This window comes from Phytophthora sojae (assembly GCF_000149755.1).
Source record: "Phytophthora sojae unplaced genomic scaffold PHYSOscaffold_1, whole genome shotgun sequence".
Taxonomy (NCBI): Eukaryota; Oomycota; class Peronosporomycetes; order Peronosporales; family Peronosporaceae; genus Phytophthora; species Phytophthora sojae.
Genome location: NW_009258115.1, coordinates 10,301,813 through 10,317,899, shown reverse-complemented (window position 1 = coordinate 10,317,899; position 16,087 = coordinate 10,301,813). Strand labels below are relative to the sequence as shown.

The window sequence follows — 16,087 nt, the reverse complement described above, 5'->3', positions numbered from 1 at the left end:
TGAACACAAATTCAAACCGTTAGAGCAAAGCCCAACAGCAGCAAAAGTTTTTGTTACCAGTCTAAAAGTTTTCCGTTTTTGTCTTTTCAGTGTCGATATACAACTTCCCAACCCTGGACAATCTCATGATGTTGGGAATAAATAGTCTAAAGATTTGAAATAGACAACAAGGCGAGTTTTGATGGAATAGTTCCATCATGCAATAATATTAAAAATCTTGGGATGTTCTAAGGGTAGCACCCTGTTACATAGACCACATCTGTAAGTCTAAACTTGGAATGACCCAAACTACGATTTAGATCGAGATTTTGAGATCCAGTCTTCAGTCCGGTACACTTAGTACTCTCAGCAAAGTAACGGTGATTTGAATATAACAAACATTGGATGAAGGGGCCAGCTCTGATCAAATGGCGACTACCGCTTTACCGGGCGCCGCTAAAGGGGTGGCTAGCCCATCCATTTGTCGTCGTTGCCTTTACATAACCTTTTTCAACTGCCTGTTCAAACGATAGTAATAGCTTCGTAAACTTAAAGGTCCTCGATACTAAACGTACGAGGAAGATACATTGATCTAGAAATTATCCTATATTGACCAATTCTACCTTTAGTACACCGTTTCCATTGTTGTTATGCAATAATCGTCTACCACACGGACATGTACCAAATTTCAGACATGTTGTGAGCCAAATTATAATCCCCAGCAGTACTCTAAGTCAACTAGCCCCAAAATACTAAGCTATATCATCTACTACTACTACTAAATATCACGATGTTATATATCAAAGTAAAGAGGGCCTAAAATTAGCGTGTTTCGTAGTGATACCATTTGGGTCTCGGCATCCAAACGAGACCACCGGTGAAATCATACTTATTTCCCATTCGGTCTCGTTTAGATGTCGTAGGACCAAAACAGGACCAGACCTGCATAAGACCTGTTTAAAACCTTACCGAATAAGCCCTGCGAGCTGTAGCTGTAGCTGAAGCGACCCACTCTACATAATTCACCGCTGCTTTCGCTTAAATTTCGCATCACCATTTATCCAGGATCGAGCAATTAAGCTTACCGGAAAAAATCTGTCCCGTGACTGCCCACAAAATAGAGTTCGGATGAGGAATGGGACAGATTCATCGCGATAGATTTTACCGGTGATTTTTTTGAGGTTATAACAAGTTAAAAGTGACGCAACCGTGACCAGCGCACTCATCCTGCTCTGTCGCTTTGGTTCAGAGTCCACTGATTCCTCGCCACTCGTTCGTCACGAAGTCAACCGCGGCCGGGAAGCTGGTCACGCATATCGCAGTTCCACTCGCAGCCAAGGCACAACACCAGTTACAAGTACAGTAGCTGATGCGAACAACGCCGGTGCTCTTCACTACTGAACACCTTTGATACTCACGTAATGGGGTCAGTGCTGCAGCTTTCCTGCGGCCAATACGCACCACTCGGACGTCCACGTTGGAAGCTTACCACCGGCATCGCTGGCGACTAGCGCGTGCCTCACACTTAATGCAAGTAGTGGCCGGAGTTCCGATTCCCGTCAACGCGCGTCGAAAGTATGACTATGGGTGGGAACCAGCTCAGAGATGGTCAATGGTCTATGGAGGACAGTCCCTCACTTCATTTCCGAATCGAACGCGCTCTGCATAAACGTCGCCAATCACCAGCTTCGAGTTCATGGTCGCCATTATCCGTCTCCTCTCACCCGAGCTACCCCGTCACGACTCCAATGTCGCCAAAGACATCTCGTATGTGGAGCGGCTCCGCGCTCGTCAACGGCGTATGCATCCCATCAACCAGCGACAAGATCACTCGGTCCGAAGCTCCAGAGCAGCCAGTTTGGACGAGCACGAAGGCCGAAGGCGCAAAATCTCAGCGAATTGGAGCCGCAAGCAGGAGCACAATAAATCGCACGACGACGGCAACTGGCCCCTGCCCGCCGGCACGGAGATGCACATGGGCTACAACGCCTTCGACTTCTCAACGTGCCCCGAAGCCTTCTTCATGGGGGGGCGATTCGGATCAACAGTGCCATCAACACAGTGGTGTGGACGAGTTTGACAATGGGAAAGAGGCAGATATGTCGCTGCTGGGGCACTACCGGAGGATGGAGGGTGAAGAGAGATGTCAAAACAAGACTAGGCCAGTGATGGCGCTCACAGATTTCAACTGTACTGGCATATGAAAGTGGGAAGTTCCGGAGCCTCAATACCAGCTACCTAGTATGGATTCGTTCATGTGGGCGACTCCTGTTAGCCATACTACATTTGAAGCGCAACGGCGAGGCAGTATTAAGCGCGGTAGCAATTGCTCTTACTGTAATGATCTGCACGTGCAAGCGCAGAACACAACCACATCATCAGTTGAGTCCGCACGCAGAGAGCCCAAGTCGTCGTCTGCATACTCACCGGTTGCGCAAGCTCCTGCTCCGGCACGCCTCAGCCAACCACTTCATGTTTAGGACCGAGCGCCATGAGGGCGCCCTCGGGTAGATGGATAGCAGCAAACAGACAAAGACATCAATTCAGTTTCCATTTTACTCGCAACACAACAAGCACAACCAGAACCTTACACTTGGTAGCACTTGCGCCTCCAGCGCGCGCTTCCATCCAGTTCCAGTTCCAGTCTCCGTTCGAGTTCCAGTTCCAGATCCAGTCCAGTCCTGCCACGCGTCGCTAGTGTTCACGCCGTCCAGCCTAGTCCATCCCGCGTTGCCGTTACGCACGCCGTCTTCCTCGCCTACGTTCTTCGGTGCGCCGCACCTGTACCTCTCGCCGTTCAGCTTCTCCGGGTGCGCCGCGTGCGTTGCCTCGTCCGCAGCTTCGTTCCGCTCGTCGCCGACGGGACCTCCATTTTCGCCGGGCTCGCTCCTTTTCTTTCTGGGGGAGGAGTGGCGACGCGCATTGTCACACGTCACTTCGTGTCGACATCTCATTGGTGCATTTAGCCCAATCACTCCCGCGTGTCCATACGCGACACCCACCTCGACCTTCCGCTTGTCGCCTCGGCTGTCACTTGCAAACAGTACGCAGCCGAGTGTAACATCTGCGTCGGTGGCCGTTACGAGTTTAGTAGTAGGAGTCTTTGTGCTCCGAGGTGGGCTCGAGCTAGCGCCGGACGGAATTGCACCAGTTGCTTCCTTCGGGACACTGGAGCAAGTGGTTGGTACTTGTCAGAAACAGAGCTCCAGGTCGAGCTTCTGTGACTTCGTTGGGGCTTACAGATATTGTCGGAAGCAGCGCTCCAGGGAGTGCCTGCGACTTCAAACTTTCATTGATTTGGCTGAGGAGCTTGCGCGCCCCAGCCATCTATTGACGACGCGGCTAGCGTAGGCGCAAACATGGATGAAGCAGCGATGCAGCACGCGGACAGCGTACAGCAGATGTTCGCCTCGCGCGCGGCAATGATGCGCGAGCAACAGCAGTTCATGGCGCAGACAGCGGAGCTGCAGCACCAGATGGCGGCGACACTGCAACAGCAACAGCAGCAACCACCGTCGCCCGACTCTACTTCTCAAGACACGCGCGAGTACCGTGCCGAGGGCATCTCCATGCCGAAGTTCTCCGGCACCAAGGACGACGACGTCGTGGACTACCTCTTCAGTGCCAAACTCTACTTTGAGTCGAAGAACACCAGGTACGGCGCCGACTCACCGCAGTAGCGCCCCCTGTCACTCTTGGTGGCGAACTTGAAGGGGCCAGCAGCAGCGTGGTACCGCGAGTACGTCTCCCACGACGGGAACTTCCTGCACTCGGTCTCGCAGTTCGAGGAGCTGCTGACCAGCGAGTTTACGACCCCCGATCGCCAAGAGCACCTGCGCGACCAGCTCCTACGCCTACGCCAGAACAACTTCGCTTGCCTCGAAGATTACGTGTCGGCCTTCCGGCACATCATCTGCAAGGTAGAGGACATGAGCGATATCGACAAGGTCATGCATTTTCAGAAGGGGTTGGTCGTAGAGATCAGGCAAGAGGTCAAGCTGCGCCAGTTCCGAAACACGTCGGACGTGATTTCATTTGCACTGATGTACGACCGAACGCACGCTGTAGGATCGCGTCGAACCCATGCGATCCGCGGAGGTCAAGGTGGCCAACGCCTTCAACAGTCGTTTCATCGCATCGAGGAGCCGACACCGATGGAGATTGGAAGCTCGCGCTTCGTTTCTCGCGACGAGTGTCTGCGCAGTAATCTGTGCTTCTACTGCAAGGAACCCGGGCATCGCCTGGCCACGTGTCCAAAGAGGCCAGCGCGCAACAACCCCCGGGGTGTATCTCGTCCTCCACAAGGGCACGGGTCATTCCGCGCTAACCAGGGCTCGTTCCGCCGCATTGTCGAAGACGACGTATCCGACGAAGACGAAGACGACTACGTAGACAGCCGTGACGACCACGTCGAGGTCATTGACAGCTTGCAGTTGAACATGGTGTCCATCGCCACCGAGCCGTCACCCAATCGTGAACTGTTGCGATTCGAGGGGGCGATGAACGGGCGGGCAGTGCGACTCTTGATCAACAGCGGTGCAGAGCGCAACATTGTGCGCCCTGGCCTCGCCCAAAACTGCGTTGAGTCCACCAAGGTCACGGCGGAGCGCTTTGACGGTACGACAACGCCGGCCCGTACGGCGCAACAATGTTTGGAGACTATCAGCTTTGCTGGCAGAGACTTCAACGGAGTTTCCCTCATTGAGTGGGAAGTGTCGACAAATCAAGACGTGATCCTCGGGCTTCCATGGCTGGTGCAGTTCAACCCGGTTATCGACTGGCAAACCGGAGTGATGCGGTTCCCCAACAAGCGCTTAGTGCATGATTTCAGTTCGGTGAACGACAGTCTCGAGGTAGCGGGACCGTCAGTGGCTTCAGTGGAAGTGAAACCTGAGTTCCTTCAGCACCCCCTGCCCCCGAATCTGCGGCAGCAGCTTGACACTCGTGTAAAGGCAGGCTACTTCAGTATGCCTTTGGGGCCAAGCTCGATAACAGCGCTAGAATGTCAGCCATTGCCACGCATCTTTGACAACGAAGGCGATGACGACACGGAGGCATCGTCGTTGTGTGTCCTCTCGGCGGCAGATTTTGAGACAAAGGTGAAGGCCGACGAGTACGCCGAACTGTATAACGTCACGGTGAAGACGTCGCCCAAGGTGATGTCGGTGCCGTCGCAGCTTCAAGCAGTACTTGACGAGTTCGCAGATGTCTTTCCGTCAGAGTTGCCGCCTGGATTACCACCGAGCCGCTCAATCGAGCACGAAGTGGTCTTGAAACCAGGTGCGACGCCCAGCAATCGCGCCCCCTTCCGTCTCTCGAAGGTTGAGCAGGAGGCATTGGACATCTTTGTGGCAGAGCTGCTGAAGAAGAACTGGATCGAAGTGTCGGACTCTCCATGGGTATCAAACATCTTTGGCGTGCCCAAAAAGGATCCCGCGACTGGCAAATTCCCATCACGCTTGGAGTGGCTACATTCGAACAATCCGCACATGCCCATTCGATGGGTCATTGACTATCGCTTGGTGAATGCGGCCTCAGAGCTTGCCAAGATACCGCTGCCGCACATCGAGCAGCTCTTTGATCGGATGGTGGGAGCAGTGATCTTCTCGATTCTCGACCTCGCCAGTGGATACCACCAGATGCGTATGTCTCCGACGTCCAAGCAGTACACGGCATTCAGGACAAACCATGAGATATATCATTGGAACGTGGCGCCTATGGGCCTGGCCAGCATGCCGGGCACGTGGACGTGCCTGATGCGCAAGCTGCTGAGCCATCTACTGTTCGTGGTCGTTTATCTGGACGACATCTACATCTTCTCGCGGTCGATGGCCGATCACGTCGAGCACTTACGGCAAGTCTGTGAAATCCATCGGGCTCACAAGCTTTACCCTCGTCCGGACAAGTGCGACTTCGGTCAAGCTTCGGTCGACTTCCTTGGCCACACCATCTCAGCTGATGGCTTGCACGTGGACGCTCGCAAAACTCGAGCCATCGTCGAGTGGACAGAGCCTAGCAACATCAAAGATCTACAGCGCTTCTTGGGCCTCGCCGGATATTATCGTCGCTTCATCCATCAGTTTGCGACACTGGTACTTCCGCTGAGCTCTTTGGTCAAGAAAGATGTGGCGCGGGTATGGGATGACGGTCAGCGCCAGGCTTTCAATGCCATCAAGCTTGCGCTCCAGCACGCACCGGTACTACGTCTGCCAGACTTCGACAAGCCGTTCATTGTGACAACGGATGCTAGTCACGCGTGCATTGGTGGAGTCCTCTTTCAGCTGCATGGCGGCAATGATCTCCCCGTGGCATTTTTCAGCAAGAAGCTTGGTCCGCATGAGCTGAACTGGCCTGTTCACGAGAAGGAACTCTTTGCGATCAAACAAGCGCTCACCCGTTGGCGCGATTACCTCCATGGAGTCTCGTTTGAAGTGTACACGGACAACTCGGCGTGCAAGTGGTTTATACAGCATCCCCGCCTGTCTGGTCGCCTGGCTCGCTGGCTGGACTTTTTTGCGTCCTTCCAGTTCACGCTGCATCATCGTCCAGGCGCTTTGAATGTCGTTACCGACGCGTTATTGCGCCCCCCTGATGCTTCTTCAAGTCCGAGGGAGGAACCGGAGGCTGGTGAAACCGAACCCGAGCCGCTGGCAGTGTGTACGGCGTGTTTGACATCGCCGACATGCACGAACATTCGCGCCGCGGCATCGCGTCGTACCAAGGCTACGGAGAAGCTCCAAAGCATACCGACTCGCGATCAAGCCGTGATGCTTGCCGTCGAACAGCCAGCCGCAAGGGCACATGGTGTAGGCACGGCACAGTGGCGTATGAGATTGAACGCAGCATCGATGGAGGACAGCACGGTGATAAGCTCACTCCAACTGGATAACCAAACGAAGCGGGCGTTTCAGAAGGCATACAGCAAAGATTCAGTCTTCAAGCCGCTGTGGAAGTCCGGTCGCCCGTCGGAAGAGTACGAAATCATTCGTGGGTTGATCTATTTGAAGAGCAACAACAGCCTACGCCGCCTCTGTGTGCCAAACAACCGGAAACTTCGGCTCGATGTCATTCACAATGCGCATGATGTGGCGATCATGGTGCACCCAGGCATCCGTCGCACTCAGCTTGCTGCGGCACAGTGGTACTTCTGGCCGAGCATGGATCTGGACATCAAAGCCTACGTTCAGAGTTGCGAGTCATGCATGAGGTATAAGTCAAGCACCGGACGAACAGCAGAAAAGCTTCAGCCGATCCCGTTGCCCGCTGCGTGTTGGGATGTTGTCTCGACTGACTTCATCACGCATTTGCCTGTGTCCGACGGCTTTGATGCGATCATGGTCGTGGTGGACAAGTTGTCAAAGCGTCCAGTCTACATCCCGACGCACACCACGGCGACTGCGGAAGACATTGCCAAGCTGTTCTTCAACAACGTCATCCGGTACTATGGTATCCCATCGACCATCATCTCCGACCGGGACCCGAAGTTCACGTCGAAGTTCTGGAAAGCACTGGTACAGCTGATGAAGATCAAGACAGCGATGACGACTGCCCACCGAGCGCAGGCCGATGGCCAAACTGAGCGTCAGAATCGGACTCTCGAGGACTCGTTGCGATGCTCTGTTTCGTACCATGGCAACGACTGGAATGAGCACCTGCCCATGATTGAGTATGACTGGTGTCCAGCTCGTCGAAGCTGTCGCCCTTCTTCGTCGACACCGGTCGTCACCCTAAGAACCCATTGGGTAGTGTGGAGAGCGATCAGCCGGTGGCGAGGTCTCGTGTGGATTACGCGTCTCGATTTGTTCAGCATCGTCAAGAGGTGATCGAACGTGCTTGGAAGAATCTGTTGGATGCGCAAGAGGCTCAAAAGAAGTTCTACGACCGGCGTCGTGCAGCAAACCCATTCAAGGTCGGTGATCTAGCCTTGCTGTCGACGCAGGACCTGAACATCTCGCACGCCACCGCGGAAACGACGCTTCGCTCACGGAAGTTCATCCCGCGCTTCATCGGTCCGTACCAGATCCTGGAACTTCACGGCAACGTCGCGCTGCTGGATCTACCGGCCAACTTGAAGCACATCAGCCCACGCTTCAACATCGACAAGGTCAAGGTATACAACAGCAACCCTGATCGCTTCGTCGGCCGTGTGATCCCGAAGTCGACTCCCGTGATTTTCGACGACGATGGCGAGCCACTACACGTTGTCGAAGCTCTGATCAAGAAGCGCATCTTCAACCGCCAACCTGAGTACTTGGTCAAGTGGCACGAGAACACGTGGGAACGCGAGCGCGACATCAAACACGTCAGCCACTGGCAAGCGCTGCTAAAAGATCTTCGCCAACGCAATCGAGTGGCACGGGCCTAGTGGAATTCTCTTGAACAGAGTTTTCACGATACTATACCTTACATCGAGGGTCTACGGTACTACCAACTTCAGCTTCGGCGACTTCAACGTTCAAGGTGCCGGGACTCGCTCAAGTCGGGGGAGTGTAATGATCACCACCACATCATCAGTTGAGTCCGCACGCAGAGAGCCCAAGTCGTCGTCTGCATACTCACCGGTTGCGAAAGCTCCTGCTCCGGCACGCCTCAGCCAACCACTTCATGTTTAGGACCGAGCGCCATGAGGGCGCCCTCGGGTAGATGGATAGCAGCAAACAGACAAAGACATCAATTCAGTTTCCATTTTACTCGCAACACAACAAGCACACCAAAACCTTACACTTACTGTACAGTAGTTACTAGGATCAACGGTTTTCCTAAACTCAAAATATCCCCGTATTTTTGCTCTAACATCCTTTGTTGTTTACCGTAAGCTTAGCATAAAAAAACTTTATGGTACCGTAAGAGACTAGGGCTCCGCGAAGGCTGGGATAGGAGGTTTTTGGTATAATCGCTTTCTATTATTATGAGTTTTTTTTTTTACGAACCACGGGCATCTCCTGCGCCGGCTTCGCAGCCGCAGCGTCTGCCCGGTAATTCACCTCAAAACTGTAGGTAGTGCTTATACACAGTGATAAAACGAACCTTGCTCGAGATCTGTTAGTAGCTTGTAGAAAATGAAAATGTTTACCTTTGTATGCTTCTGCAGCAGTTCGTCCGCTTCAATCATTCACTTTACTTCACTCCTACTATTCGATATATGTTACTGACCACGCTTTTGGAGGGCCCAGTGCGGCACCGGGGCCACACCGGTTTCAGGACAATGTACCAGCTAGGTGTCAAGAGGGGTCACCTTTTGACTTGACGTACCACGGATATAATCCTGTTTGGTCTGCGATAGCAGCACTAACGTTGCTTCCGATCCCAGTATAAAATATTTATCTAACATACTTCCTCTGGCCGAAAATAAACGAAGTTAAATTTTGCTTCATGTATACATAATATGTATAATACAGAGACCGCGTCAAACGAAATGATGCTTACGAATCTAAGTACGAATCACGATTTAACCGCATAAAACGTCTTTTAAGCTATTGAGCACTTGAAAATGTTGAGAAATCGAGGAGTGACACTGGTCTAAAAAATATATCTCCTTTTTCGGACCCCGAAATCCCGGATTTTATATGGGGCGTGTGACCTCAATTTTTCTACGATCTTTTTGTGCTGTACATTATCGGAAAGCTCGTGCTAAAAGCAAGTGAATTGGAGTGGTTTCCGCTTTCTACGCGTGAGTTTCACTTTACAATTTCTGATGTCCGGTTAGGTACAAAATTTGATTGATCAACTTCAAACGCGATTATCTCGAAAACTCCAAATGGTTCGTAAGCATCATTTTGTTTGACGCGGTCTCTATTACTATATTATAGTATTGGGAGTGGATCTGCTTATTTATTATCGTTCTGTTAATAACTATTGACGCTCCTGAAGAACTATACAAAAGATGCCACCCACCGGTAGGTACATGTACGGAGTTCATCGTCACAGTTCCCAGAAAACAACCCGAAGTTTTGATGCTGCCAATACGCTGGTCCTAATTGTTCACGCAGGACAACCAGCGACCTCTGTCACGAACGAGCTGCAAGCATCGGTTTGTTTTCAACAGGCACAGCGTGTTTCACTCGTCACATTGTACCTTTATCTCGGAACACGCGACGAAGCAGTTCAAGTTGACGTTGAGCCGCTGGGGGCTCTGATTAGCGGAAGGAGCTGTACGTGTCGGACCACCTCGCCAATCAGCGCGACGACCGGACCACATGGAGGCAGGAAGTTATCTTGGGATAAGATTCGGCGACCTACATGTAATGAGTTGCAGACTCTAATCAGTCTCCCATTCCCCAATTGGAAGCCACTCGGACACTTTAACCAGCATGTACCAGCCCTCGATCTTGCCAAGCAACGCTCAGTTCAGCAGCGCATCCGCTGCGATTGAGCAGTTCCGCCTGCGCCAACGTCAACTCTGTCGTGGACAGCAACAGCAGAAGCAGAGCAACGCTGGAAGTCTGGAGGTCGAGAATGGACGCACCCGCAAGATTCCCGCCAATTGGCGGCGCAAGCAGGAGCAAACAACACACTCTCGTTACGGCTACGAAGACGGCAACTGGCCCAAGGCGGCCGGCACCGAGATGTACATCGGCTTCAACGCCTTCGACTTTTCGTCCTGTCCTGAGGCGCTTTCCGATATGGAGCAGCAGCAGCCAACCTCTACCACTGTCGGTTTGATGGGAGTTCAGGGTTTCCAGCAGCCCAGCAGCCTCACGCGACCGTCGTCATTCGATATGCAAGCAACTCGGAGTGCCCCAGAACACTACGCCACCTACGACGAAAGACGACGTGCTCTGTACTATCAGTCGCAGTAAGTTTGCTCGAAAAAAAAATTAATTGTATATTCCTTAAACTAAGGTAGCCGAATATATACACCAAAACCTTACGTAACGTAAGAAAGAATAATAACACAAGCTGGGCTATATTTTTTGTACGGTAAGCATATTTCTTATTGTAATGACTCATTTGACTCATTTTTTCTAGTGCTCCACACAAAATAGAACTTTCACTTCACTGAGATTCGCTTCAAGCAGCAAAGATGGACGCTGCTGGGCCGCAGCGGAAGTTCGCTCGGCTGTCGTGCCGCCGCACTACCGCCCCCAAGCCCACCTACGACTTCCTCTCGCCTTGGTGCGAAGCTCTACGCGGCCGCCTGTCGGTCTGGCGATTACATTTACTGCCGGGGTGTGGGGGGACGTGGGTCCGACGAGGAGCTTCGACGGGCGCGGGAGGCGCTGGAGCTGCTGACGCTCGTGGCGCACGTGGACAAGAAGGCGTGGCAGAAACTTTTACTTGAAAATTGCAAGTTGGGCGAGGAGAATTTCCTCTATTCCGCTGGCGACAGCGACGACGATGACGGCAGCGACGACGAAGGCACGACGGAAGGAGACCGCGAAACTTTCCCTTACGACGAAAACATCGAGGACATTCTGGCCGACAACGAAGAAGACGACGACGAAACGTATCTATTCCGTGGCCAGAAGGAGCCGCCAGCGTTCAAGTCACCGCGTTTCCTGTTTGAGTTTTACTACCGAGCTTTGCTAGACTGGAAGTGGCTACTCCTGACGAATTCGCCGCACTACGTTCCCAGTGAGGAGTATGTGAAGGCCAAAGCGCGAATCTTTGATATGCAGTCGGACGACTATAAGAGGCAGCCGTGGGTGGAGAGAGCAGTGGAAATCCCGCTGTCACTTCGGTTCAAGTTTGACGCATACAGATCCAACGATAACTTCAGCAAGGAGCTTGTTGAAGTGCGTGATCTCTTGGAGAGTATGAATCGCGGCATCCAACAGGTTGACTCAAGTTCAGAGAAGGCCCGAAGTGTTGAAGAATGCGCGAGCACCTTTGTGTTCCGCGTGGAGTCGCTGTCAGTGCATTTGGATGACGTTCCGATCTCTGTTTTCAAAGCATCACGCGTGATTGAAGTGATGGATATTCGGGTTGCCTCAGGTGGTGAAGGGCGTGCGGCAAGGATCTCGATGTTTCTTGGAAGGCCGAGATTGAGTGAGTTGGTGTCTTTGCTGCAGCTGGTACGAGAACAAGTACTCCATCTCGCTTCCCTTGGATTTCGATTGAATTATGCCTGGCGCCACGAGACAAGTGGCAACGAAAGTGAAAAGGAAACTCGCGAGATTTTCGCAAAGCTGCTAGCTGAAGCATTACTACGCCCGGCGAATAACCACGGTCAAGGTATAATCGACAAACTCAGCATTCAACCTTTCTCAGCAGAGGCGTGGCAACTTCAAGCGCTGTTTTCGGCCCTCGCAGCGTCACCACTACAGATTGGAACGGTCTACCTGTCTGGGGGGAATTTCGTCGAAGACGAAGGAGATCGTTTGAGGTACTGGAAATCGCTTGCTGAGGCGTTTTTGCACGTTCGGTCCTGCAAGTGCGGGATGTGCTGCGTCCGGCCTCACAAGTTGGCTGCAAGCGACGTAACCTGCTTCCCCACCAACACGAATGTGGTGATCCCAGAGTTTGGAATCTGTCAAGTACCCCAACTGGCTGCTGTTGGAGCCAAGGAGAAAGCGGCATATCAACCGGAAGCTCCTTTGACTTCCCTTACTCTTTGCCTTCAAGCGCGCTCGGATGGTGTTGGGCAGTTGTTTCACAGGATTGGCTGGTCTCTTCAGGAGCTTTCGTTGATATTTTCGTGGCAGTTTTACGGAAGCGAGAGCGATGCGCATGCCGTGCTACCGACCATCTTGATGGCATGCCCCAACTTGACAAGCCTCACTCTTCGGAGCGACCGTGACATCAATCTGGATTGGTTTGCAACTATGTACGACAGCCTCGGTGATGCACAGCTGCCAATACTCACTAGTCTCAAGTTTCGCCGCTTCCGCAATTTTGGAGAGGGTGACGGCAGCTTGCTGGCAGAACAGCTCGGTGATCCGACAACACGCCTGGGACGACACTTGAAGTAGCTAACGATTTCGAGCAATAGCTGGACAAGACCATACACTACTCAGATGCTGGGTACGCTGTGGAGATCGCTCAACCGGAACACAACGCTCGAGAAGTTGAAGCTGGTGGTGTCGGAGCGGAACTTTACCGACCAGTGGAGAGAGCGATTCCACCAGTTCACGGGGCAGGTGCTACCTCCTCACCCGATACCGCTTGAGCGCAAGATTGCACTGCTAAGTAGAGTAAAAACAACGAAGACAGTGCGATTCAGCGTCTCGACCAGCAGGTGCTGAGTCGTATTTTCGAGATCGCAGCCACTCGCGTGACTCGATCGGTCCAGGCATTCAACAGCATCTAAGAAATTTCAGCTCAGCAAGCAGATCAGCGACGTCGCAGATCAATTGGTTACTTGCGAGGCTTCCAAGGCAACGTGATTGATTTACTCGCATATCCCTAGCGATTTTCTACGTCATTTAACTTTTTTTAACGCTGGTGAAAACTCTGGAATGACTCATATCGTTAGCTCGGGCATGTTGAACAAATACTTCAAGTACAAAATATTTTTTTCTTAAGAAAAATATAAAAAATAGAACGCCCGTGATTCATTACATCCGCCCACTGAATTTCCTCGCCATTCCTCAATTTTCCTGGTCGAAGCGACATGGACGACGACCGACGATTTAAACGACTTCGACTGTTGCCCCCTGACTTGGATGAATGGGGCTTCTTGTCGCCCTGGTTCGCGCAGCTCAAGGAGCGCCTCATGGTCAATTCAGACTACCCCCGAATAATCATCGATACCGATGCTACCTGTACGGAGCAGCGGGGCGCGTTCCCGACGAGCCAAAACGATACGAGAGCAGCGACTGGCACACGCGAGAGGCTCTGGAGCTGCTGGTGCTAGTACACGCAGTTAGCAAGCGTGCGTGGCCGAAGATTCTGCTGGACAAGTTGTCCCTGAGGTTCAGCAACGAAGAGGCCCTCTACGCTGCCAACGATGACGAATTCGTCGTCGTCGTTGGCATCATCGATGCCAGATACGCCTACGACGATGATTGGGCGGAGATCCCTACCCTTCCCAGTGAGGGAGAATTTCACTTCGAATGTGAAATTTGGAATGGACGTGGGCTACGGATATCTCCGCACGCTGACACCAATTGGAGACTGGAAAGCTTTTTTCCTTTCGCACACTTCGAACTACCAGCCCAGTCCGGAATTTCTAGACGCGAGACGACGAATTTTGATGATGCATGACAAGAAATTCACGAAGTGTTCTGCGATGTGTGGAGATCCCGGTTGCCATTGATGTCGACCTAGATAAAGTGGGCGACAACGAGCTCGTCGCCTATATGCAGGAGCTGCGAGAGCTGATCGACCGGATGAACAGCCACTGTACGCAGCAAGTTGCCCCCACTTCTGAAGCTGCGTGAGCATGTTCACGTACCGGTTGGAGTCAATTTCACTGAATATTTCGAGGTTAAACCTCACGGAGGTTTGTGTGGAGAGCCTGCTTCAAGTGCTTGAAAGTGGAGGCCCGATTGGCAGATTGGACGTGTACGCCGCCTATGAAATGCCGATTTCCTCAAAAGCCCTCGCAAACTTCTTCTCTGGCATTTTCTCAGGGCCGCAAGACCCCTCGCTGAAGATTCTGTCGATCGACACGTTTCAGTTCATATGTGACCAGGACTGGCATTTTGAAGCGCTGTGCTCCACGTTTCCCGTGGCTCGAACACCGATTGGAAACCTAGAGCTATGTCGGTCAGGTCCTATGTGGTATCAAGAAAAACCGTGCTGCGACCAGATGAGGCTGTTAGCTGAGACACTCTTGTTCCCGCGTACAGCCAGTTGCACCTCGCACCCGTCCATTCACGGCTTGGATCTGTACTGCTCGGTTTTGAAGACGGCTGATCTGGAGGAAATTGCGACTGCCGTCAGCGAGAAAACGCGTTGGTGTGGCTCAGACAAAACCTCGCCGGTGGGGTGACTGTTGCGTGAACGCACCCTCTTGTGTTTTGGTGGTGAAATGGAAAGCTCGAACAAGATAATTACTGCGAATTTTATTCCGATTCCGGCTGGTATAAACAGAGCGCTGATGGCAACCAACCCGGATGGCCAAGGTGGCTTGGTTAACGTGACACTTCCCGGATATGGTAAATGTCAAGTTCCACGAGAGGCTGTGGTGTTACAAGAAGATGTGGTAGTTTCTGGAGCGGGGAGCGGCGAAGTAGGACGCAAATCGATCAACTCGCTGTCAGTTTGCGCAAAACTACTAAGTCAGATCGGATGGTCCTTACGCAGTCTCAACTTCTTCATGATGGACGAATGGATGACGATGACAGCCATACTGAAGTCGTGTCCAAAGTTGACGAGTCTGTACATTTGCTTATGTTTCAGCGTTGATTTGAAGCGCCTCATCACGACATACGAGCACTTTCAAGCCGTGAGTGGACATAATACACCTGCTATTACATCACTGGAGTTGATAAATATCAGCGAATTCGGAGTGGACCACGGAGTGGCGTTTGCAGAACTTCTCGGGGATCCATCAAGTTATTTGGCCGAGTCTTTGCTGCACCTAACCATCGCGACCACAAAGGAATACAAACGCTGTGAGTAGCTCGACGCTCGAAGCGCTTTGGGTAGCGCTCAAGAACAATACAACGTTGAGGACGCTGGAGCTTACCGTGCCACCAAGTGCCCTCAAGCCGTGGAAAAAGCGCTTTCGGCAATTCCACGGCCAGGTCCTTCCCCCGGCCCCGGTCGATCTGCCTTCAAAGCTTGCGTCCTCAGTGTGGCCTACGTCCGAGCCAATGAAGGTGACAGGCACAGTATTTTTCAGCGACTAGATCCACACGTTGTGTCACTTGTTTTAGCGTTTGCTGCCGCTCGAGTGATCCAGTCGGTGACATTGTTTTATCAGATGTAAGGAGCTAGTGGGGCGTTGACGTGATCAGTGGCGCAGACGAATACTTTGCGTACGGTTGAGATTTCTTGACAAGTCAGCGCGTGCTTGGGCGCGTTGCAGAAAACAAATATTCGCAGTTCGAAGAACGGTCGATTTGGAAAGGTTTTTGGATGACATCGAACGACATTCGCGCTACATTCGTAGCTTCCCCGCCTAGCGGATGACATCACATGAAACCTTGGATCTTCCTCAATCATATCAGCGCTCGGATTGACAGATAGATAGACAGACAACTGATTGAGAATTATAAGT

The 16,087-nt window shown here is 52.3% G+C and overlaps 4 protein-coding genes across 4 annotated transcripts; 3 read left to right on the top strand and 1 right to left on the bottom strand.

Annotated features, from left to right (window-relative positions):
* Window positions 1-1,750: 1,750 nt before the first annotated feature.
* Window positions 1,751-1,996, top strand: PHYSODRAFT_414371 (hypothetical protein; the record flags this gene model as incomplete). The annotated part of the gene is made up of 1 exon (XM_009518677.1): window positions 1,751-1,996. A coding segment is annotated over one exon (246 nt), but the record flags the coding sequence as incomplete, so codon positions are not given.
* A 440-nt stretch (window positions 1,997-2,436) lies between these two features.
* PHYSODRAFT_323184 (hypothetical protein) lies at window positions 2,437-2,933 on the bottom strand (the record flags this gene model as incomplete). The annotated part of the gene is made up of 2 exons (XM_009518676.1): window positions 2,437-2,481; window positions 2,571-2,933. 2 exons carry the CDS (start codon window positions 2,931-2,933, stop codon window positions 2,437-2,439), a joined length of 408 nt encoding a protein of 135 aa, XP_009516971.1.
* A 7,356-nt stretch (window positions 2,934-10,289) lies between these two features.
* Window positions 10,290-10,778, top strand: PHYSODRAFT_475058 (hypothetical protein; the record flags this gene model as incomplete). The annotated part of the gene is made up of 1 exon (XM_009518675.1): window positions 10,290-10,778. The coding sequence occupies one exon, from the start codon at window positions 10,290-10,292 to the stop codon at window positions 10,776-10,778; it is 489 nt and encodes a 162-aa protein (XP_009516970.1).
* Window positions 10,779-13,587: 2,809 nt separating this feature from the next.
* On the top strand, window positions 13,588-15,796 carry PHYSODRAFT_294724 (hypothetical protein; the record flags this gene model as incomplete). Its single annotated transcript, XM_009518674.1, has 5 exons — window positions 13,588-13,951; window positions 14,188-14,296; window positions 14,347-14,850; window positions 14,956-15,310; window positions 15,488-15,796. The coding sequence occupies 5 exons, from the start codon at window positions 13,588-13,590 to the stop codon at window positions 15,794-15,796; spliced, it is 1,641 nt and encodes a 546-aa protein (XP_009516969.1).
* Between the last annotated feature and the right edge of the window lie 291 nt (window positions 15,797-16,087).